The sequence below is a fragment of the Diceros bicornis genome, chromosome 24 (assembly GCF_020826845.1).
Source record: "Diceros bicornis minor isolate mBicDic1 chromosome 24, mDicBic1.mat.cur, whole genome shotgun sequence".
Classification (NCBI taxonomy): domain Eukaryota; kingdom Metazoa; phylum Chordata; class Mammalia; order Perissodactyla; family Rhinocerotidae; genus Diceros; species Diceros bicornis.
In genome coordinates, this window is record NC_080763.1 from 45,846,348 (window position 1) to 45,870,140 (window position 23,793).

The following is a 23,793-nucleotide window of genomic DNA, read 5'->3' on the forward strand; positions in this document are numbered from 1 at the left end:
CATTCTTCCTCGGTCCAGCCCTACCCAGGCTGGGTGCCCGAGGGCGCTAGACCAGTGTCCCCCTGTGCCATGGCCACTGTCTTTTGTGTCCCTCACTAACTCACGTCCATGGCATGACAGGAGGGGACCTGTGCCAAGCCCCTGTGCTACTGGAATCATTAACCCATTAGCCAGCCATGGCAGCCAGCCCAGGCTCCCGCATGGGGCGGCAGGCTGGGGGAGGCCGTGCCCACAGCGTGATGCCATTAGAGTGGGACAGGAGCCGAGCTGCCTGTCCCCTCCGCTGCCTCCTAACTCTTCACCCCTCCCCCAACCCCCTACCCTCTCCCCACCCCACCGCCACGCCTCCCCTCCCTCTGCCTATCTTTGCACCTTTCACCCTTCACAGTCTCAGGAGGTCCTTGTCGAGTTCAGAAAGGCCGTCCTAATTAGGGGAAAGCTTGAACAAAGGTGGGGCGACTTCAGGAGTGGTGGGAGTACATGTGTATGCCTTTGTTAGCTAGAGTGGGTCAGAGCAAGACGTGAGACAGGGAAGACTGAGGTGCCCTCGTGGAAGGTTCCATGTCAGCCAAGGGAAGGCCCTTAACCCCCTCAGGGTATAAACAAGAGCTTCGAGGAAGGGACAGCATGTGACACATGGTGGACGGTGGTTCTCCAGCCCCCTGGGCACCAGGTTTCCCGGGTCTGACGGGTGGCCAAGGCCTCGAATCTCCGGGTTCAGCAAGCTTCCCCAGGGACTGGTGTGGGTGGCCCAGAGCCGCACTTTGAGAAACGCTCCGTAGGAAGTGGTCAGAACACGGGACTTCCCTCTTCCTGCTCCTGCCTCTACTGACTGGACGGCCTACCGCCCGAGGCTGGCCACACTCACTCCATCCTCTCTTTCCTAGGGCTGCTTTCCTTTGCCTTTGGGTCCAGCTAAACTGACCTTCCACAGAGGCCTGAGTTTTGGCTGCCTGGGTGGCTGTGCAAAATCTTAGGTTGAAGGCGTTTCAGAAACATGTCCTCTGTTGTTGTGGAGGACCCTGGGCAGGGGCCAGGATGAGGGGCCCTGTTTGGGTTCGAGATCACCTCTTGGTGATGCCCATGGGCCCAGCAGGGCCTGGGGGGAGTGGGGGGCAGGGTGTGGGAGTGGGCTCTATTGCCTTCCTCTGTCTCACTTTGGGAGCGGACCCTGGTGGGCGGAGAGGGGACTTCAAGCTTCTGCTAGCACAGCCCCTGTCACAGTCCCAGCTCAGGGGCCTGCATCGGGGCCCCTAATCAGACCTGCGGCCACCTGCAGGAGGGATGAACATACCCGGACCCCAGTGGTGAGTAGCCATCAGCTGCCTGGGGAGTGTTGTGTGTTCCAGAAACAGGCCCCGTGTGTGCCAGGCCTGAAGGCTGGAGTGCTAGGGGCATCTTGAGGGTGGGCTGGGAGGGCAAGGAAGGTGGGAGAGGGGTTGACAATCTTACCTGGGGTGGAACTCGGGGCTCCCCCGCTCCCTGGACGCTGTCAGAGCTCGCCGGATGCCCGTGGTCTCAGGGGCGGGGAGGAGGTGGGCACAGGCACGTGCACAGGGGTCTGGAACGGGCCAGGGGCCTGTGTCCTGGGAGCCCGCTGTGCAGGGGAACCAGGTGCTTGTCTTGATCTTGCACCTTTTCTGTGGCGTGATGTCATAAGCCAGCATGTCGTTTAACACTAACTTTCTTTTTCTTCTTTCAGGAGAAAAAAAGGTTTGTGTTGTGTTTTTTTTTAAAATTCTTTTTCTAGGAAGGTGGGGACGTCATCACCCAATGTTTTTGCCTTGACAGTAGTTCTCGGCCTGGGGTCTGCCTCTCTTCCCTGTCAGTGGGGATAAAGCCCCTCTGGTTGGACTGGGGCGGGGACCCCGTGAGGCCCACATGTGTGCGTGTGTGCGCGTGTTCACTGTGGAGAAGCGTGTGCATTGTAGTGGGTATCTGGACTCCCCACTGTAGGGCGGGGCACACTGGGGACAGATTGTCCATTCGGCCTTAGCCGAGAGGTCGTCCTGTCTGCCCCTCCACCTGCACTGGCCTGGCAGGAGTGGGCACGTTCCTGGCAGGTGCTGGCTGCAGGGACACAAGGGGTCATCTGTCCAGTCCCCGGTTGCCCAGGGCAGCCCCTACCAAGCAGGCACATGGATCTTGCCCTGGAGGACCCCTAGGTGGTCTGAGCAAGGGGCCAGTGCTGGGTGTGGCCTCCCCACCATGACCCCAGGCTCCACCACAAGGGGGTTCACGCCAGCGGATTCAGGAGCCCCCGGAAGAGTGCCATCTGGAAACAAAGGGGGTTTTAGGAACCAAGGGCCCTCGGAGGTTGTGCCTTGTTGCCCCCAAAACTCCCCTTTCCTCTCACCATGTCCCCATTTGATGATGGGAAAACGTGCCCGACAGCCACCAGCCAAGGTCACCCAGCAGGTTGGGGTCGGGCCACTAAGCATTCTTATAGCTGAGCCTCTGACCCATGGGGACCGCCCTTGGTCTCTTGGGGCTACTGTCAGGGGCAGGTGCTGGGTGGACAGACAGACAGACGTGTGCCCTGGGCTCCTGGGCCCTGTGACTGCAGGCAGGATGCAGGGTGGGCATGGCGGGGGTGGAGTCACCCAGGGAGAGAGGGCAGAGGCCACCAGGGAGGTCCCAGTCCTGCTTCTGTTCCTGACTCCTCCACGGCGACCAGCAGGTTGCCTGCTCTCTTGGAGCCTTGGTTTCCCCAAGTTCATCCTGAATAAGAGGCCCAGGAAGTCCAGGCAGGGGTGGAGGTGAGGATAGGAACCCCGAGGGCTGGCTGTGCTGAGCACTTCCCTCCTGACCCTTTGAGTCCTCACAGCGGCCCTGTGGGGTTCGAGCCACAGAGGAGGAAACTGAGGCTGGGAGAGGGGTGTGCAGCCAGGCATCAGGGGGCAGGTGGAGGAGCCCAGGTACGGCCTAGCCCCTGGCTTTGACCCTGGAGATCCCGACCGTGATCTCTTGGTGCTGCTCTCAGGGGTAGATGCCTTGGACAGATGGGTGGGTGGGCGACGGCCAGTCGCCCCTGGGGACTAGTGAGTGCACAGGGCGTGAGCCTGGCATGGGGCTGCGGAGGACGCAGAAGTCTGGGGGTCATTGTGGGACGTAGCTTTCCTTAGGGTGGGGCCAGGAGGGGCAGCCAGTGAGGGGGTGGGCAGTCAGGCCCCTGCAGAGCCCCTGACCTTTGAACTGAACCTGAGATCTGGTTGGTGACCTCATGGTGCTGCCGTCAGGGGCAGATTCGAGTGCTCAGTGGGCAGATTGGGGGTCCACAGCACCGTGCATGAGCGTCCATATGCACGGACCTCAGTGTCAGGCCCCCTCTCCCAGTTGAGGTTCCAGGTCAGGCTGGGAGTGGTCCATGTCCTGCCACTGCCCAGTGTGGAGGGGCGGGGCAGCGTGCCCTGGGAGGGCAGAGGCCACTGCTGGAGGGTGGCCCGTGAGGCCAGCCAGAGGGTTCCCGGTCAGCGTGTGCTGGACTGTGGGATGAGTGAGCCCTGAGGGAGCGAGTGGCTCCCTCCCTGCTGCCCTCTCCCAGGGGCCCCTCCCCCTTCCCAGGCAGTGCACCCTCAGAACATCCATTTTGCCATTTTTAGGACAGTGTGACCTTGACCTTCTCTGTTGGGGGTGGTGGTAGGGGAATTGCTTGAAGCAGCAGGGCTCCTGGGCTCAGACCCTCTGAGTTAGGGAGGCCTGTCCACCCTGTCTAGTGTGGGAAGAAGGCCCAGGCCAGGGGTGGGATTTGGAATTTTGGGGTCCCTACTCCAGACCCTCAGGAAGAGGCAGCTCCCAGTGTCCCCCACTCCCCGGCTTCTGTGCCAGGCGCCAGGGGGGGTTCATTTCAGGGGAGAGCCCAGCCCCCCCGGTCCCTCCTCCCTCCACCCTGCCCTCCCCCCACCCTTCACCTTCAGAACAAATCGCAAAGTCAGATAACCTTTTATTCTGCTTTATTTTTGGGGTGGGAAGAGGTGAGAGAGGTGGGAAAGCGGGGGCAGGGTATCCTCCCCGTGGCGGAGAGCGGTGGTCTGGTGGGAGCACTCTCAGCTACTTGGCGCAGACCGCTGGGGGTCTCCGGCCTTCTTCAGTGTCTCTGGGAGTCCCCTTCCCTCGTCCTGGGCCTCGGGGCCCCGGTGCTCTCAGTGCTGGTGGGGAGGGAGCCCCTCAGTGTCCCGCGGAGTCCTGGGGACTCTCAAAGATGCGCGTCCGGTAAGTACTGGTACGTCGGGATGTTCCATGGAGTGGCACTGTTCAGGTAAGAGCCCAGAGCTCAGGGTCAGGCAGAGTCAATGTCGAGGGAGCTGAACCAGACTGACGGGGGAGGGGGATGGCTTTGCGGTGGGGTGGGGGTGGGGGGCACCACAGCACAGCACGAGACGTGGGGAAGTTGGGTGGGGGCCCAGGGGAGCAGGAGCACCAGCGGTGGAGGTAGAAGAATTCAGTGGAGCACCCGAGGTCAGTGTCCCAGTGGCACTCGGCAGCCACCCGTCACTCGGGGAGGGTGAGGGGTCCCTGGCATCTGCTTGCTTGGCTGCGTCTGCTGTGCCTGATTCCTCACCTGGCCTTGGGTCATGGGATCATTCCTGCTCATCTCTTCTTCTGTCATCGATCTCAAGCCAGCTGCAGGCCTGGGACCTGGAGAATCGGGGTTGTGTAGCCCTGAGGTGTCTCTGGGTCTCTGATGGTCGGATGGTCCTTAGCACAGATGGTGTTGCTGGTTGATGAGTTGAAGAAAGTTCTGCCCTTCACGAGTAGGTTCCCCTTGGGTCTGGAGTAGCAGGAAGAGGGCGCTGGGTCTGAGCGAAGCAGGCTGAGGCACGGGGAGGTTCAGGAGGTTCTGTGGGCTGTCGGGCAGAGGAGTAGAGGGGCTCATTGCTGGCGAGGAGGCGTTTTCAGCTGAGGTCCGAGTCTTCCTCGTCCTCAGGTAGTTCTTCCAGCCTTGCATCTTCCCTGGGTGGGCTCACCCAGATGCTGGGGGGTGGAGCTTGTGTGTAGATGCCGCTTCGGAAGTGGCTCAGGGCCCTGGCCACCAGCTCCGGGCTGACCATGCTGGGCTGCCCATCGGCGCCACGGACGTAGAGCAGGCGGTTGTTCAGAAAGGCGAGGACTTCAGAGTCCTCGGGGAGGTGTTGGCGGGGTCGGAGGGCTACGGTGAGGTCAGTGGTGAGGGCCTCCTGCACGTCGTCCTGCCCGTCCTGCGAGGTGTCTTGCAGGCCGTCATGCAGGCCACACTGACGGTAACGTTGCAGGTCGTCTTGCAGGGCTTCTCGCAAGACGACATCTTCATCACCCACGACGTGCAGCTCCAGGTAGCGGTTCTCGCGTGGGAGGGGGCGGGTTCCCTCTCGGGGGGCAACTCTGACAACGAAGAACTCACACAGCATCAGCCAGAACCTGGGCGTGAATTGCAGGCCCCAGCGGGCCTGGGGGACCAGGGCGGTTTGCTGCAAGTGGCCAGGGCCTAGGAATAACTCGGCCAGCTCCTCGGCCGGGACAACGTTAGTGCCCATGAGAGGGGGCATCTGGGTGAGCATCTGAGCGATGGCGGGGGCAAGGCCGCTGCCTGTGAGGAGGGACGAGTCCAGGATGAGTCGTAGCGAGCGCCTTGGTGGCAGCCGAGCCACCTCCAGGGTGGGCGCGGGCAGCGGTGGGAGGTCCCGCCTCAGCTTCAGGAGCACGAGGAGTGCTGCCATGGCCAGGGTGTTCTTCCAAAAGAGGAGGCCGCGGAAGAAGTGCAGAATGACTGCCCTGATCTGGGCTATGCTGAAATGGGCAAGGAAGCTGCCAAGTATTTGGTCAATTGGTATCAGAGCCAGGAACTCCTGCTGGAGGCTCTGGTGAGGGGCATCTTCATTCTCCTCTTCTTCCCCGGATTCTGGTAACTGATCCCTGGGGGATCTTCTTGTAGCCAGAAGCATTAGTGGTCGAGAGGCAGTGTTGTGCTGGAAAGCTCTCCGGCTGAGGTTTCTCAAGGGTGGCAGAGGTCTGCCGCCATCTTGTTCTGGCCGCTCCATGACGTCAAAGTTGAAGTGGGAGAAGAAGAAGACCCAATGCCCGGGGAGAAGTACGGTGAGCCTGTCATTATTCAGAGAGGCTAGATCCTCTGTGTTAAGAAGGATCATGATGGGCTCCTCGGTGTTCTCCAGGTAGCGGCACCACACCATGAAGGCAGCCCTTATTGGAAGAATCTTCATCTCCAGTTGAGAGTAGTCGACCTCGATAGGAGAGATGTTTCTGGAGTAGAAAGCGCAGGAGACTCTCTTGCCGGTTTGGTCGTCTATTTGGATCAGGGAGGCGTGCAGAGCCGTCTTGGTGACGCCTGTCTCCAAGTAGAATGGGTTCTGGGGCTTGGGGTGGTGGAGAAGGGGCGCCTTGCGGAAAGCCCGCTTCAGGCATTCGAAGGCCTCTTGCTCCTCGTCTCCCCAGAAGAACGGTTCAGTGGTCATCAGCTGCCTCACCAGGGGCTCCGTGATGATGGTGAAGCGCTCCACAAAGTGCCGGTAGGGGAAGGTGAACTCGATTAGGTGTCGCAGGGACTTCTTAGAGCCAGGTGTGGGGTACCCCGTTACAGTGGTCACGATGCTCTTGTTTAGTTTCACCCCTTTGGGGGTCATGACGAATCCCAGAAATTCGACAGTGTGTCGGTGGAACTGGCTCCTGTCCAGTGAGCAGTAGACGTTGTGATGCCGGAAGCGGACCAGGACGTGGCGGACGTGTTGGAGGTGTTCCTCCTGGCTCATTGAGTAAATCAGGACGTCCTGCCCGTAAGAGAGCACAAAGTAACCTAGCATGTCCTTTAGGATAAAGTGAATCACGTTCTGAGGGATGATAGGGTCTGAGGATAGCAGAAAGGGCTTGTAGCTCTCCATCTCTTGAAGCTCCAAACCAAACGCTGCTCTCCATACATCTTCTGCTTGGCGTATGTTCATGCTTTCCTCCACAATGGTCCCACGCAACTCCAGCTTTGTGAACCATGTAGCTCCGTGTAACTGGTCGAACAGTTCTGGAATCATCTGTATGTAGTCCTGTCTGTTGGTCAGCATGTTCTGCAGATCCCAGAATTCATCCTGTAGCCTGGCTCTTTCTTGCATCCTGGCACCCACAGGTTCCCAAGGCGCGGTGGAGGGACATTCGTAAAAGGTCTCGCTGTGATCACTGTCTCCAGCCTGCTGAAGCTCAGAGGGCTCTGATTCAGAAAGATCATCGGATCCGTCTGAGCTTGGCTGGTCGGAAGTCTCATCATCTGCTTCCTTCGGGTTAAACACGTCGGCCAGGTCGGAGTACAGGGGCGGCAGTCCGGGCAGCAGGCTTATGGCATGTCTTTCCAGTGCAATGCATGGGGGGGCCGGGCGGAAGCAGTTCTTCAGGCAGTAGGGAGAGTGAAAGGTGCAGCGGCCTTTGATCCAGTCAACTTCGGGGGCGTGAACTCGGAGCCAGTTGATGCCTAATATCACGGAGAAGTTGGGTGAAGGAATAATGTCGAATTCGATGGACTCCTGGTGGTTTTGATGAATGCACACCAGGGGTTCCGTGTAGAGCCAGACAGGTTCGTCGCCAATCAGCGAGCCATCCATGGTTCGGATCGACTGTGGATAGGGCTTCTCGTAGAGCTCCACGTAGTGCTCTTGGGCAAACCTCTCATCCATGAAGTTGCCACCTGCCCCTGAGTCAACCAGGGCCTGGACCGCGACACTGTGGTAGGGGTTCACTCTCACCATGAGCAGCAGGAAGAGATGGTCACGATCAATGGTGGGGTGGACTTTGCAGGGCAGCCAGCTGCTGACCATCCACCTCTCTGGAGCAGGTGAGTCAATCCAGGTCAGGTTCCGTGGGCGGGCCTCTGGGGGCAGCCTGAGCATGGCCCTCCTCTCCGCCAGTTTTTCTTCTATTTGCAGGACAAGCACAATCAGACTGTCCAGCGAATCCGGCTGAGGGACCCGGAACAGATAATGCCTGATCTCTTCATTGAGCCCATGGCACAGGTGGGCCTGCAGGACTTCCTCTGGCCAGCCCAAGGTGGGTACCAGGCTCTGGAACTCATTGATGTAGTCAATGGCAGCGCGATCCCCCTGTCTGATGTTGAACATGGCCTCTTCCGCCACACGCAGTGCCTGCCGGTACTCAAACACATCGGACATGGCCTCCAGGAAGGCAGGGAAGTCGCTGATCAGGGGGCTGTCTTCCTCCACCAGAGCTTTGGCCCATTCTAAGGCCAAGCCCGAGAGGTGGCAGATGATGTACCTGACTCGCAGGCGGTCGCTGCAGAACATTCTTGGGTAGCTTTGTAAGATGAGTTGGCAGAGCACGATGAACTCGTGGTATTCTCTGCGATCGCCCGAGAACTGTTTTGGGAGTGGCAGTTGGCCTGCGTTGATCCCTTTCATCAAGATCTCTTCTGCTACCCTTTGTTGTTCTCTGAGGTCTTGCATTCGGAAGTACAGAGAGATGATGGACCTCACCATGGCCATGGTTTCTGCAGCTGAGGTCTCAGTCTGCTCTTCAGGGCGCTCCTCCTCTCCCAATTTGGCCAGGTTGGTGTTGCTGACTTGCCCTTCCTGGGCTCCACATGGGTTGACTGATACTTCTCCCATTCTATCAGGCGCCCCACTGAACGGATCTCCCACTCCCTGGCGTGAACCATTGCGTGACTCCTCCAGGTCTTGGAGTAGGTCATTGGGTGGATCCTTTATTTCCCTATGTGGGCCACTGGATGGCTCCTCCATGTCTTGGAGGAGATCAATGGGCAGCTCTTTCGTTTCCTGGGCTGGGCCGCTGGCCAGCCCCGCCACCTCCTGCTCTCCGCTGCCTGATGTTTCCACGGTGGAGTTGGGTGAGCCCTCGGAGGACTCCATTTGTTTTGATGATGGATTCTTATGCTCCATCATCGTCTCAAATGAGTCTTCAGAGGGTTCTATCATGTCGTCGGATGGAAAGGAGTGTTCTCTGAAGACTGGTAAGATTGTGATGCGTCCGGTCAGCGACTCGGGCCGCAGAGATCAGAACCTGGGGGATAGGGAGGGGGGTTGGGAGTAAAGGCAGTAGTTTAGGGTCTCATGAGGTCAGGGGCAGGTTCTCCAGGACAAATCAGATGCCCAGGTCATCAGAACAGGGAGAAACTGGGGAAGGTCTCCTGGTGTCCATCCTGGGGTGCCCCCAGGGAGAGAATATCTGTCAACCCCTGAGCTTCTCACTTCCTCTCCCAGGCTCACTCTGCCTGTCTGGCCTGCCTACTCCCCCATGGCTGTGAGAAATTCACAGCCCATAAATTTGGTGAAGCGATGGGCCTGGAGCAGCTGCCGTGGCAGGCAGGCACCTGGCAGGAGGCACGGGCCACTTCATTCACCCTGGCACACACATGCTGGGCAATTCTTTTTCCCTTCTTTGGTCACTCAGAAGTCATAGAGGTCACGTCTCACTGCTGTCCAAAGCTGTCCCTGGTAGGCTGGGTGCTCTGCCACAAGCCTGGCCTCCTTGGTCGTGAGGCAGGAATCTCTAGCAGAGATGCTGCTATTTAACAAGTTTTAGGGACGAGGAGAAAATGGGCAATTGGGTCAGCAGCCCCAAATAGCTCTTATTTCCTCCCCTAGATTCCAAGTGGAAATCGGGGGAGAGCTCGGAGATAGAGATCTGGATTCCAGCTTTTATTTTTGCTATAAACATTTATAAAACACCTACTATGTGCCAGAGACTTGCACATTTGTGACTTGATTCTGACTCGGAATTTTTGCTGGTTTCTCTTTCATCTCCTTCCAATGCTGTGTTCTCCCCAGCTCTGAGCTGTTGAGGAGATCTGTAAATCATCTCCTCACCCCTCCTGAAATTTTCCCTTTCCTAGGATTGCCCTCTTTGCCTGGGGAGGTTCGGGAACTTCAAACATTTGGCCTCAATTCCCCACGTGCAAATGTATTTACACCCCCTCCAGTCTTATCAGGTGGGGCTGGTCTCTTCAATCGAGCAGACACCTCCTTCTCTGTTGCTGGTTTGTTTCCCCAGATTAAGGGTGTATGTAGAAGAGTTGGGATATGAGTAAGGGGTGGAGGGAGGGCAGGAGATATCTTTGACATCTGATTGTCTTGGAATGGATTTTTGAGAATCTAGTCATGGGTGGTTCTAGTGGACCGAGACTGGATAAAGAGATGTTTTGGTTGGGGTTATTTGCACATTTCTGCTCTGCTAGTGCAGAGCGAGTTTCATTCGGGTTATCTGATAGATTTGCTCTACGGTTACTGCTCTTTATACACTTAGCACTTTTGTTACTTCTCAATTTCCTCTTAGCCAGTGGGCCGATCTATTAAAAAAACATGGATTTTCTTACATAAAACTCCTCATTGGCTAAAATCCAAACTTTCCAACAAGACACAAAATTCTGATCTGCTGTTTCTCAAAATTAAGTACGTTCTTGTTGGCGTGACAGTTAAATCTGATCCTCCAGGCCCTCTGATTAAAACCTTCTGCTTTTTATTTACTGTCTACAATATGAAATTTAACCTTTTTGCATGAAAATTCCTGACATGTAAACTCACCAAAATCATTTTCTGGCTAAAATTTAAAGGCCTTAGAATAATAGAAAATTCTGATCATGTCATTCCTCAAAGCATGATGTACAAATTAGGTAAAATCATCACCATCATCACCATCACCATCACCATCTCCATCTCCATCTCCATCATAGCAACATATACACAGCACATTGCATAAATTAACTCATTTCCTCTTCATAAATGTCCTGTAAGGCTATATTATTCTTCTAAAATTCCAAGTCTCTAATATAATTTTCTAATTGAAATACAAAATGTGACTAAGTAATTCATTTGCAGACTCATCTATTAGAAATAAAAATCTCAGTACGTCTCTTAAAATTCTTAAAACTCAGTATTGGCTAAAATTTAAAATTTAAAAATTCAAATCGGCTAAAATTTAAAATTCAAGTTGGCTAAAATTTAAATTTTAAAATATAAAATCTCAATATGTCTCTTAAAACCCTTTAATGGCTAAAATTTTAAATTTAAAAATTTAAATTGGCTAAAATTTAAAATATAAAATCTCAGTATGTCTCTTAAAACCGTTAAAACTCTTTGTTGGCTAAAATTTAAACTCCTTAACAAGATGATTTAAAAACTAGGTTATACCCCCTTCTTAATAGAAAGTCTACACATCTTCACATATTTACAAATTTGATGTAACTGATTAAATCCTTCAACTTTCCTGTCTTCAACCTAAAATCTAATATCCTTGGCATGTTATAAAAATGTGATCTTAATGCTCTTCAACATCAAAGTTGACATTTTAGCAAGAGGCATAAAAGTTATCCTGTAACGTCTCTATTTAAAACTTAACAAAAGTTTCTTTTCATTGCTTATAATATGAAGTTCCAGTCACTTAGCATAAAAACAAAAATTTTTACCATGCAATTTATCTGCAAACTGATGGATATAAAACTCTACCAGGCCACTCCTTAAATTCTTTATTGACTTCACTCCAGACCTCTAAGCATGATATAAAAATTTGACCATGTTATTCCTCAAAATAAAAAGTCACGCTTCTTGCAAGATACATGAATTTGGTCCTGTAACTTCTGCTTAAAGCCTTATAGTATCTTTTAATTACCTATGAGATAAGATCTAAACTCCTTAGCATAAAATACACATTTTACTATATAATTTCTCTGCAGACTGCTCTTATTAAACATAGAAATTTTGCCATGTCACTCTCTTAAAATCTCTTAATGGCTGAAATCCAAATTCCTTAGCGCAGCACAAAATTGCGATCCTGTCATTCCTCAAAATAGTGTCCACACTTCTTAGCATGCTGTGTAAATTCAATCATACACCCTTTGCCTGTGACCTGCCCCCCTCGATATTACTTGCTGTAAATGGTGCAGTTCCTCAGCATAAAGAACAGACAGGGTGCACTCGTACCAAAGGGTGCCTCCTCTGAGCTATGGATGCTGGTTCATTATCTAGTTCATCAAATCCAGACACCTGAGCATAAATTATGTTTTACCAGCTAATTCCCCTGGAGACAAAACTCTCATCAGTTGCTCCTTAAAACCCTTTACTGGCTAAAATCCAAATGCCTCTGCATGAGTGTTCAAACGCGAGATCATATCCCTCCACAAGATGAAATGCTTGATCGCCTTCAACTCTCATATAAAATCACATCTCCTTGGCATGTTATAAAAATCTGACCATATTATCTTCACCATAAAAATCCACTCTTGTAGCCAAAATGCATAAGTTTGATCATATAACGACCCTATTTAAAATCTTTTAAGGTTTCTTCATTGCCTGTAATGTAAAGTTCCAACCACTTAACATAAAATGCAAAGTTTTACCGTGTAATTTATCTTCAGACTGGTCTATAAAAACCCCCAAATCTCACCCCGTCATTCTTTTAAACCCTTTATTGGCTTAAATCCAAACTTATTAGCATAATAGAAAAATTCCATCTTGCCATTCCTTAAAATAAAATTCACATTTCCTAGCACAGTCTATAAAATTTGATCTTGTGACTCCACCTTAAAATCTCACAGTGTCTCTTAATTGTGGAATTATGGAATAAAAGTCCAAATTCTCAGCATAAAATGTGAATTTTATTTTGTAATTTCACTGCATACTGTTTATCAAATACAAAAAATCTCACCATGTCACTCTCTTAGAACTTTTCATTGGCTAAAATCAAATTCCTAGGTGTGTGCAAAAATCTAATTATGTCAGAGTCTCAAAATAAATTCAAAATTTCTTTGCATATTCCCAACGTTGATCATGTAGCTCCTCTGATTAAAGTCTTTCAACTTTGGTATCAACATCAATCAAATCTCCTTGGCGTGCTCCTACAATCAGACTTTGGCACCCTCTCAACACATAAAGTCCAAATGTTTTAGCGTGATACTTAAATTTGTGGCTGTTAGTTTTCTATTTACAATTTTTCAATGTTTCCTCATTGCCTGTAATGTAAAGTCCAAAGCTGTTAGCCTTCAAATACATTTTATCATGTTTTCCTGCAGACTTATCTCCCACAAGCAAAAATCTCATCATCGCGTTTCTTAAAGCCCTTTGGCAAGAATCCAGACTCTTCAGCATGATATAAAAGTTTGATCTGTTGCTCCTCAAAATAAACTCCAGATTTCTTCCCTCAAACACCAAATCTATTCACGAAACCCCCACTTAAAATCTTTTAATGCATTTTCATCACTAACAAAATGTCTCAACACCTTAGCATGGCACCCACATTTAATCATTGTATTCTCAGTTTAAAACCTTTCACATTTCATGTCCCCAACATAAAATCCAAACCCCTGAGCGTGAAATGAAAATTGGACCAAGTATTTGTTATACTGAAAAATCTTTACATTGTTCTTCATTACTTAGGATAGAAAACCTAAATTCCTCTGCACGAAACCAAAATTTTTCACCATCTACAGTTTCTAGTCCCACTTCCTTATTCCTCTCACAGTTCACTCCTGAAGGACTGGGTTTCTGACTTGCTGCCCCCAAGCATATCTTGATTTTATTGTCCCAGGTCTTTTTAATTTTTAAAGCTAGTCTCTCTGCCTGTCATTCATTAATTCATACAGCAGCATTTCCTGGTTCTTTTTCTGGGCCAGGCACTGTGCTAGATCGCCAATGTGAAGAAATGGAGGCAGCCTTGCCTTGCGGAACGTCACCAGCAGGGAGAGGAGGACCACGCCCTCATGTGAAATACCCTGCTGGAGGTGAGCATGGGGTCTTGGGGGGCAAGGCCAAGGGGTCTCCTTCTACCTCTGGTGAGGGTCTCCTTTGAGGCTCTGCTGGGCTCAGCTGTCTGTCCCTTTGCAAAGACGTTGGGCACATTGTCGGGGCCATCATCTCACAAAGTCCAGGTGCCATCATCCTCCCACTTCTCTCTTTAACAGTCACTGTGGGCTTCCCTTCTGACCCCCACCCCTCCATGCCCACCCACCGCAGCTCGGTGTAGCCCAGAGGCTGCCCCTGCCTCTTCTCTGGGCTCTCTAGCAGTGATATTCTCAGTCCTACAAATGCAGCTCGATACATGTTGAGGTCTCAAGCCTCACGACAATTTCTTTAAGAAATATCTACTGATTTGGAAATTCTCACCCCAAAAATCAAGATTTGGTGTACCTGGTTTGAGGTCTTTTTGAGTTGGACCCTGTTCCCCCCAACACTCATAGACAGACACCCCGGCCTCACCACCTTCAGTGCCCAGAGCCTTCTCGGTCTGGTCAGCTCCTTGCTTGCCTCTGAGCAAGTGGCCCATTGGGTCAGGGCTGCCAACGTGTGTCTATGAAGGGTTGGGTGTGCGGGGGGGACCGGGGGGGCCAATCCCTCAGCAAATACCTCTCTCTGTCAGCTCACTTGTACAGTAAAGGAAATCTGATTTTAAAAATAGAGCTTGGAAGAGGAGATGAGAAGATATTTAGGAGCAAAGTTGAGCTGGGGTGGGGGGTGGGGGTGGAGGAATTAGGGGAGAGGTGAGGACAGGGGAGGAGGGCGGGAGGCCCAAGTCGTGACGAGGAAGGTAGACAGGGAGAAAGCCGAGGCGTGAGGGCAGAAGGGGAAGGAGGGAAAATGGGAGTTCCCCGTTCTCCCTCTCTGTCCTCCCAGAGAGTAGCCGCCACACCTGGAGCCCTGGCTGTCCAGGCTGCCAGGATGGGATCAGGGCCAACATTGGATGAAGACCCCTGTCAGCCTTGGCCTGCCTCTAGGCCATACTCAGAGCCACTTGGATTTGAGGGACATGGCCAGCAGGTCTTAGAGGCCAAGTGACCTGGGAATGAATATCTCCCATTGACTCGCTCCACTGCCCCGGGGCTGGTGGTGGCATGGATGGGAGTTGAGCATCACAATGGGGGTGGGCTCGCAGGGACACTGGGAGGGTCACAGGTTATTGTTAGTTATTTTGTCAAACTAATGTCAAGGTCAAGATGTGCCCTTGGCAGGCTAAGCTGGGAGTCCTTCTTGGTTTCCTTCTGTGGACTGGTGGTGTGGTCACTCTCCTCATTCAGCTTTCTAGTTGGGAGCAGCCGAGGAGAGTGATGGGACTTCTGAGGGTGGCTCCCTGAGGGCCCCTTGAGGCGCTTGGGTTGGGTGGTGGGTCCCAGTGGACTGTGGGACCTACAGGGCCTGCTGGCCTGGCATAGCTCGCGTTGGGGGTCCTCCCTCCCAGTTGCCCACTCAACCCTCTGACGTCTGGCTAAAGCCACTTGGGCCTTACAGATGGGAGACCCTTTGCATCTTGACCTAGAGCAGACAGTCTCAGTTACTGCCCTCTCTTCCTCGGACATCACTGGGGAAACTGAGTCTCTGGAAGGGAGTTGCTGTGCCTCAGGACAGACAGTGAGTTATGGCAGAGCTGGGGCCATTCCCAGGGCTTCTCCTCCAACCCCAAACCGGGCTGGGTTGGGGGCCTCCTGGAAAGGGGCCTGCAGCCCCTCACCTCCCCCAAGCCGTCGAGGTGAAGGGCAGTGCCCCCGACCCAGCAGTGTGCCTGCGGCCGAGTCCCTGCCCCCTACCACTTGACTGGCAGCTCCTGGGGCAGCTGGACACTCTGCCCAGAATAGCCCTGGGAGGGGGAGAGTGCCGCCTGTGGGAGGGGCCGGAGAGGGATCACAGATGAGAGTGTCCTTCTTCTTCGGCTGCCCAAATGGCCGGGCCAATCAGCTGCTCCTGACGTTGCTCTTGCCTTTCAAGGCAAGTGGGCAGGGGTGGGGGAAGCAGCCTGTGCCAGCGTCAGCGGGACCCACACTGACTTTCTATGTGACCTTCTCCTGGGCCCTCAGTTTCCCCAGATCTGCGAGGAAGCCATGGGCAGTGGTCTTCTCACTTGGCTTCTGCAGCTCTGGAGTCCTGAGAGGCACCCAAGGGTGACCCTGGGGAGCAGTGTGAGGGGAGGGGTTTGGCCGAGCGGGTGGAGCTCAGGAACCCCACCCCTGCCTCATTCCACCAACTGCTCTGAGAAATCCGGGGTCTTCCTACTCTTTCGTTGAAATAGAGGTCCCCACGTGAAGCCACGGTTGGGAGAACAGGTGGGATAGTTCGTTCTAGAGTTTATCTAGGTTGACAACCTGGCTGGGAGGGGTCTCAGTGGATGTGTTCATGTCCTTGATGGGCTTCCTCCATGCCTGGTGTTCTGCTGCTGTGGGGACGAGTCAGGAGCTGTAGGCCGAGGAGCATGGGGACTTCAAAGTGAATGAGCGGGGCTTGGCCTTGGTGCTGGTGGAACTAGGGCCAGAGTGGGAGGCTGAGGCTGGCCGCAGTATCGCCATTTGCAGAATGGAAGGAGCACCTCCTTCCCAGCGGAGGTGGGCGCATCAAGCCCTTTGTAAACGGTGAAATGCTCTGAACAAGTCAGGCCTGTTATCATTAGGACTCTTAGATTATTACCTTTAAAACACTCGCTATAATTGTAATGGTCAAGATTGAGACAGCATTTCGATGCATGGTGTCAGCTTTAATTTTCCCATTAACCCCATGAGGTGACAACTCCCTGCCTTGGAGGTGAATGAACCGGAGTCCAGAGGAGTGAAGCAACGTGCCCAGGAGCTGTAATTAGCAGTGGCGGGGGCACTCGGACGTGAGCCCTTGAACACCCCCAGCGATAAGCCGCTGACGCCTGAAGCTAGTGAGGGATGGGGTGTGTAGATGCAGAAGGTGCATGTCTTCCAGCCAGGGGTAGTTAGAATTTATTTATTAAAGTTGATGTTTCCTGAGGGTCTGCTCTGTGTCAGGTGCGACCCTAGCCGTGTGGCCCCTGATACTACTGACTTTGCTCCTTAAGAGGCAGGGAGCGTCCCTGTTTCACAGCGTTACCTTGAGATCCAGAGGGCCCAGTTCAGGAAGGAAGAGGCAGAGGCAGGTTTCAGAGCCAGCTTTTCCTCCCTCCATGGGTGGATGGAGAGGGCAGGGCAATGCCCTGAGTGGGGGAGGCAGTGGCCATTGGGGACTGCTTTTCATTCCATGGCAACCATATGGTCAGCCTTGTGGCCCAACGGGAGGCCAGACCAGAGGAAGGGGGGCCTCAGTGTCTGCCTCCATCTCCCCAAAAAGCTCATATGGTCATTCCCAACTCAGTTTGGCTAATTTGGTTGTCAGCAGCAGGACAGGACAGCTGGCCCAGGACCTGCTAATTATAGTTGCTCAAGTATTTGAACAGAGGTACTGGGTCCCTCATGTCATGGTTTTTTCTTGCAGATAAACTAACCATTTAACCTATGTTCCTGAGCGTTGTCGCACCCTCCATTAGTTGCCCAGGCCTCCCCCCCTCCGCCCCCGCACCTGCCCCCTGGTGGGAGGTCACATGAGGACTCCCTGCAACTCTTACCTTTGATGTAAGTGTTCAGCGGATCTGCTCCTGTCCCGTTGACCGGAACGTCGCTTCTTTCTAAAAAGTTATTAGATAAATGGATTTCTTTAATGATGGAAGTCCAGGGTTCGGTGTGTGGATGCATCGTCCACAGTAGCAACCACGCACACTCAAGGCTTCCCTCCTGCTTTTCCCACGTGACTCCAGCATGCTGCTTTTTCCCACGTGGCTACCTTCAGGTGCCCCCGTGATATTTCTTTGTGCTGACTATGTGCTAGGCACAGTTTTAATTCTTTTAATCCTTATAACAACATGTGTAAATTACTTTTATTACTTTTATTACCCATTTTTCACAAGAGAAGCTAAGGCCCAGGGACGAACCTCAAGCCACTCGTGGGCCCAACCTCGCTTCTCTAACGGGGACTGACGGAGGCCGTACCTCCTTCAGGCCTCAGGGCCTGCAGGTCAACCCTGGTCCTCATGGTCCTCCAGCCTTTGCCCTGTGACTCCCGAGCTCTCGGCAAGCCTCCTGTCCCTGCCAGACCCTCATTTCGCTTCTCCAGCAAATGCACACAGGAGTTGATGTGAGTCTGGGGCCTGGGCCTCTTGTGCAACCTGTAAGTCTCTTAGCTCCTGAGCTTTGGCTCCTCAGGCAGTTGTAAACAGCATCTTCCTAGGTGGTGGTCCCTCCCTCACCTGGGACCACCGTCCATCAGGACTTCAGTGGTATTTTTCCAGCCCCTGGTGTCTGCCTGCCCTTGCCCCTCCCTTGTTCCACCTCCCTTAGCACACAGTAGGGCTGTTGGCTGCAGGTGAGGCCTAAGGAGCAGCTCGGAGCGGCAGCTGCACCGTGGCCAGGAGCCCAGTGAGCAGCTTGTCCTCTCCCCTCCCAGGTGGCCCGGAGGTGAGACGGTGGCTTCCTCCCAGGAAGGGAGCAGATGCCTGGCCCAGGATCGAATCAAAGGTCTGAAAAATGATATATTTTTTTTCTGATTTGTAAATTTGGACACTCTGTAAATGTGTAGACTCCTGGGAATGGAACTAACTTGAGCCCTTCGTTCCTCAGCTGAGGCTCACTGCCCCCTGACGGGCAGTGAGTCGGTGGGTTCCTGAGGCCAGGGTGCAGCCCAGCCCCTGCCTCTCAGGATGGCACACCTGCGCAGAGGGCTGTGGCGCCCTCCCAGGCTGACCTCACAACAGACCAGGTATGTACGCCCTGCTCTGTTACACTGACAGCCTCTTTGGGGAGGCAGGGGCCTCGAGGAACAGGGGGGTTACGCAACCTTAATGTAATAATATGATTAAAAATCCAGAACAGCGCTGTTACTCTTGTCTGTCTGTTATGTGTAACAAGGGAGGTGTTAAAATCTCTCTCTGTGATACAAAGAGGTGCCGAGAACTGGGACAGCTATAACAGGGTCCCAAGGGGTCTGCTCGGGGGTGGAGAGGGCAGGCTCCCCTGGGAGGAGGTTGCTGGCCTTAGACAAGTGGCTATAAGTCCCACTCGCCCTCTCCCGTACGATGGGGACTGCAGTCTGCAAATGTGGCCTTGATGCCTTAAATGAAATAAAATGTAAAGTGCCTGGCTCACAGTGGGTACTCAATGCCCACAAAAATTGTTCTTACTTTAGGTGGATCTGTCCCCTAACTGTCCCTTTGAAAGCCCTTCTCATTTTGTAGAGGGAAGACAGGGAACAGAGACAGGGAGGGTCCGTGCTGGGTCTGGAGGGTCTTTTCTTGAGTCAACTATATAACTTTTATTGGCACTGCCTGGCTTTATGTAGCCTTCCGGAGGAGCGAACGTCTTCACGTTGAATTACCCCGGCCAGGAGGTGAATGCAGGTAACTTCAACCTGGGTACTGTGTCTTATTTTTATTTATCATAAAAATATTTTGTATCTGAAAAACTATGACAAATACCTCAAAGTATTCGCCAGGACTAAACCCAATCCAAAATAAAATGCAATGTAATAGCTAGCAGAGCCTCGCGTGCAGGAAAGGCGATTAAGAGCTGATCACGTTGGCAGAGTACTGGTTAACCTCTGCTCACATTTCTTCTGCACAAAGTCATGGTTGAAAATAGCTCTCTGCCTGGCAGGGGGGAGGAAAGTTCTAGAAGGTCCCTGTCTATGTTAGCTTAGTGAGAGGAGAGACTCTAACCAGTTAACCAATTAGTTGATCTGTGCAGATGGAGGCCAGGACAAAACCGGACGGGGGTTCAGACTGACTTGGGTTTTAAGTTGGCTAAGTTTTGTGTTCTTGGGACCCCTGAGCCTTGAGGTCTTAATCTGTAGATGACAGTAGCATCATCTTTGTGGCTCACCTAGTCCTGTGCCTGTTTGGGGCTTCTGACATCCTGTGACAGCTGAGGGGGGCCTGGGGAGTTGGGTCTGAAGCTTAGTGTGCAAGCAGGAGTTGGGGAGAGGGGGGATTCTGATGGGAGCAGTGTGCTCCCCTGGACATGAAGGTGGGGCAGGCAAAGACTGTAAGGTTGCTCCCCACTCTCCTGGAGCTGACAGCTTAGAAATACCCGTCTCCCTTAGCCACACTCTGTCTTGGTTAGAACTGAGGAGGAAACATGGCATCTGTGGGTTCCGCAGGGGAATCAAGCTGTCGGAGGAGGATGCAGCTATTGACGCATGTGAGCTGCGGGGCTGTGGCTCCCCAGAGGCCCGTTTGTCCCCTGCGCTGAGCCTGTCTCATGTCGCACTCTCCCCGAGTTCTCATTCCAGTTAGCTAATCCCCAAGAACATGGGCCAGGGCGTTAGCTTTCGGGGCCTCTTACAGACCGAAAAGGAAAGTGCTCCCTGATGGGTGCATTGCAGGCCCCCGCCGGTGGCTCGGGAGGGATTTGGGGCCTGCGGGGGGTGAAATCGCAGCCGGCAGGCCCACACCTGTTGGCCTCATGTCACTGACACCCCGCCCGGAGGCCCGGGGCTCCAGCTTTAGAACGTATAAAATTAAAAAAGGAATGATCTTTCGGATAAAGTAAATCCCCTGTGTCTGCAGAACGGGTTAGGGGAGATGTGCCCATGCCTGATCCATCAACCAAAATGTTCTTCCTTTTGTATTTGTGAAAAAACAAAAACTCAAATCGCCCACAAATAAACAAACAAAAACCCCACAAACAAATAAACAGAAAAACCAAAAAAAACCCCCAGAACCCCACACAAAATGTTTATTTTAATTATGCAAGAAATGCATTGGTGATTAATATACTCATTACTAAAAATCAAATATTGCAGATAAAGCTGGAGCCATCTTTAACCCCTCCCTCCATCCCAGCCCCCCGCCCCGACATATTGGCTGCTGTTATCACTTTTAGGTGTATCATTTCAGGTATTTTTCTGTGCATTTGCATATGTATTGACATAGACCTCTAAAATATATGATTGTGTGTATTTTTTACATAAACTACATCATAGTGTACATTTCCTTTCGAGCGGCCTGTTTTTCTTCAATCAGGAATCTGCTTGGAGATAATAAAGATCAGCATCATTTCTTATCACAACCCCTTGGTCTCCTGTAATCCATACACACTGGAGTTCGTTTAACTCCCCGGCTGCCGTGTCGAAAGTCCTAGGCCCTTCCACGGTGGGGGTGGATTGTGGCCCCAGGTGTAAGTCATTGCTGGGACCTGGATTTGAGGAGTGGGCTCATGCATGCTCGCGACATTATTACAGATGAATCTATGAACGCATAAATTAGCAAAATAAAAGCAGGATGTTCCTGGACCAATGAGGAGAAAGTGTTTATGAACAAAAGATCATGATTAATCCAGTTCTGCGCAAAATACTGAGGTCCGTTAAAAGACAATGGGTCTCCGCTGTTTGATTCTTTTTAAGAGCTGTTTAATATTCCGGGGTGTGTAGGCACAATTGTTGGTTAGACTCTGCTCTGTTGTTGAAGGTCTGGGCTATAAGTGTGCTGGGCTGTAAGTGTGCTGGGGGAGGGGGATGTGTACACAGACACTTGATCAAAGTCCTCGTCATCGAGGCGGGTCACAGGTTCGTGGGTGCTGTTATGTTATTTAGAAGAATAAATAAAAAGGAATACATAAAATAAAGAGTGGTCTTTGCATAGTTAAATGAGGAGGGCACGTCACGAACCGAGGTTTTAATTAGTATGATTCTGCTCAACTGACGCCTGCTGAAAACGACCTAACATTTTTTGTTATTGCTAACCACCCTGCAGTGAGCATTCTTGTACCCGACTCTGTAAACACATCCCCCACTGCCCCTTCACCCCAGCCTCTTCAAGGTGGGATCGCTGGGTTTTAAATGGTTTGGTTTACAGTTTATTCTCGTTGAGTGATCTTTCTAAAATGCCATTTTGCCTTGTCACTGTCTTGCTTTCAATCCTCCATCTGACTTCCCAGAGCTTCTGGGACGTGGTCCAAGAGCCTTAGCCTGGCACGTAAGACCCTCCAGGGTCTGGCTGGAAGCCCCCCAGCCTCGCCCCCCTCCCCACATTCGCACACATTTCCCCGCTAGGCGCTGCAGCCCGAGCTGCTCCTCCCTGTGTGCGTCCTGCCTTTTCACACTTGGGGGCTTCGGCTGTGCCTTTCCAGCCAGCTTCTCCTCGGCCTTCAAGACCAGGCTTGAAATGCCCCCTGTGGTGAACTTAAAGTTAGATGCACCTCTGGCCCCCCACCCAGCACCTCATTCAAAAGTCCAGCAAAGCATAGTCCCCGGAAGTGTGATGCCTCATTGACATGTTTTCCAAGTTGACAATGTGTTGCACTTTTCTAGAATTCATTAAACTGTCCACCTGTTAATCGCTCCCTTTCCTTTGTCGCTTTCCAGTGTCCCCGGCTCCCGAGTTGCCTGGGTCTGGTGTCCCCCCACTGAAAACTGCCTCATAGTCTTCCCTGGGCTGATAGGCAGTTTCACAGGACTGAGCTGTCTGCTCTGCGGTGCTGGGTGAGTCTCAGAATGCTGTCACACTGCAAACACACACCTAGGGGGTGCAGGCTGGCGTCCCCCAGTGCCCCAAAACTGTTCTGTCACATCCTCTTGGGCATCCGTGCCGGGTTCCCCCCATGCCTGCCGTAGGCTGTGTGCAGGGCCCCAGAACCCAGAAGTCCTGGGGTCCGGGGTCAGGGTGGTAGCATCTCAGAGTCGGGAGTGCCAGTGACAGGTTTTCGGGGCATAATTACAGCCTGGGAACGGTTGATGGTGTCTTTTGTGGCCTGTTCCTTGCCAGAGGGCCACGGGCCTGGTCCTGGAACATGAGAAGGAGGAAAGTCCTAGCATACGACAGCAGGGCCACCAGCTGGGGTGACGGTGATGGCTCTGGGGAGAGGACAGGGTTGAGTAGTGCTTCTACCTTTGGGAAAGGTCATGTTCTAGAAAGAGCCCAGGCTTTGCGGGGGAGGGACTGTGATGCCAAGTTCACATCACCCTCGGGGGCAGAGGACTTCACCTGCTTGTCAGGAGGAACAGAAGTCACCAGTGTTCAAGATTTGGGTCCCCTTTCTTTCCCCGGGGGTGGTGAGGGGTGGGTAGGAGGCATCTCGAGAAGCCACCATCTTGAGCACAAACCCAACTACAGAGCAGACCTAGAGCTGTGTGTCCTTGGCAAGTCCCCAAGAATTCCTGTGCCTCAGTTTCCTGATATTAAAAAAGGAATCATAAGCTCCCACACAGGGTACTGAGAGGCTCAGGGAGAAAATAACACAAATAAATCCCCCAGCACACGGACCCAGGAAAATCAGTGGCCTTTCCCTCAAACATCTCCTTCCATCCCGAGATGCTTGACCCTCCCTCCCTCTGGAGACACAGGTAGCTCGTTTTCAGAGCAGCAAGACCACAGAGGAAAACAAAAGGCTGAGAGAGAATGTGAACTGGGACAGAAACCTCAGCTCCCCTCCCCCCTATCACAGACACTTTCCCACTCCCTGGGGGCGGGGGAGGGGATCACAGGCCTTTTCTCGAACACCTGGGGCCGGGGCAGGGCTGCCCCCGCCAGTTTTAATTGCATTCTCCTGAAAAGTTTGCCGATAGTTTATTTTGTTTTGTTAATAAATATATATAAAATGTCAGACTACTCTTCAGGCAGATTTTTTAGGCTTGTATTTTATAGACTTTGGCAAAGGCTGCTCGGAAGGAACAGTGGTTACAGTCTCCAGAGGTTAATAATTCCTGGAAAAACTTCTGGCTAAACCTGACTTCTCCTAAATTTCACAGAAAACGCTCCCTGGGCCGGACCCAGCCTAAATGAGGGGTTTGTGCCTCAGTGCAGCCTTACCTAGTGGAAGTCTGACTTGCCTTTTACACAAAAGTGATTTTCCTTGGCCACGGGGCACAAAGGCTCCACTCTCCTAAATTTTGGGTTTATTTACTCTGGAGTGTGGGCTGGGGCAGACACAGGGCTCTCCCCCGGGCTGTTTCTCCGGGCTGTTTGTGCAGCCCCGCTTCATGCCGAAACTCATTCCTAACTTCCTCATGCACAGGCAAGGGAGCTGGGCTCTGTTTGTGTCTGGAGCAA

At 52.5% G+C, this 23,793-nt stretch overlaps 1 protein-coding gene and 1 non-coding gene across 2 annotated transcripts; one reads left to right on the forward strand and one right to left on the reverse strand.

Moving 5' to 3' along the window:
• Nucleotides 1–4,895: 4,895 nt before the first annotated feature.
• Nucleotides 4,896–8,921, reverse strand: RTL1 (retrotransposon Gag like 1). Its single transcript, XM_058567911.1, has one exon. It carries the CDS (start codon nucleotides 8,919–8,921, stop codon nucleotides 4,896–4,898), a length of 4,026 nt encoding a protein of 1,341 aa, XP_058423894.1.
• Nucleotides 8,922–21,034: 12,113 nt separating this feature from the next.
• LOC131421342 (small nucleolar RNA SNORD112) lies at nucleotides 21,035–21,111 on the forward strand. Its single transcript, XR_009223815.1, has one exon. It is a non-coding gene; the product is annotated as a small nucleolar RNA SNORD112 (small nucleolar RNA).
• Nucleotides 21,112–23,793: the final 2,682 nt, after the last annotated feature.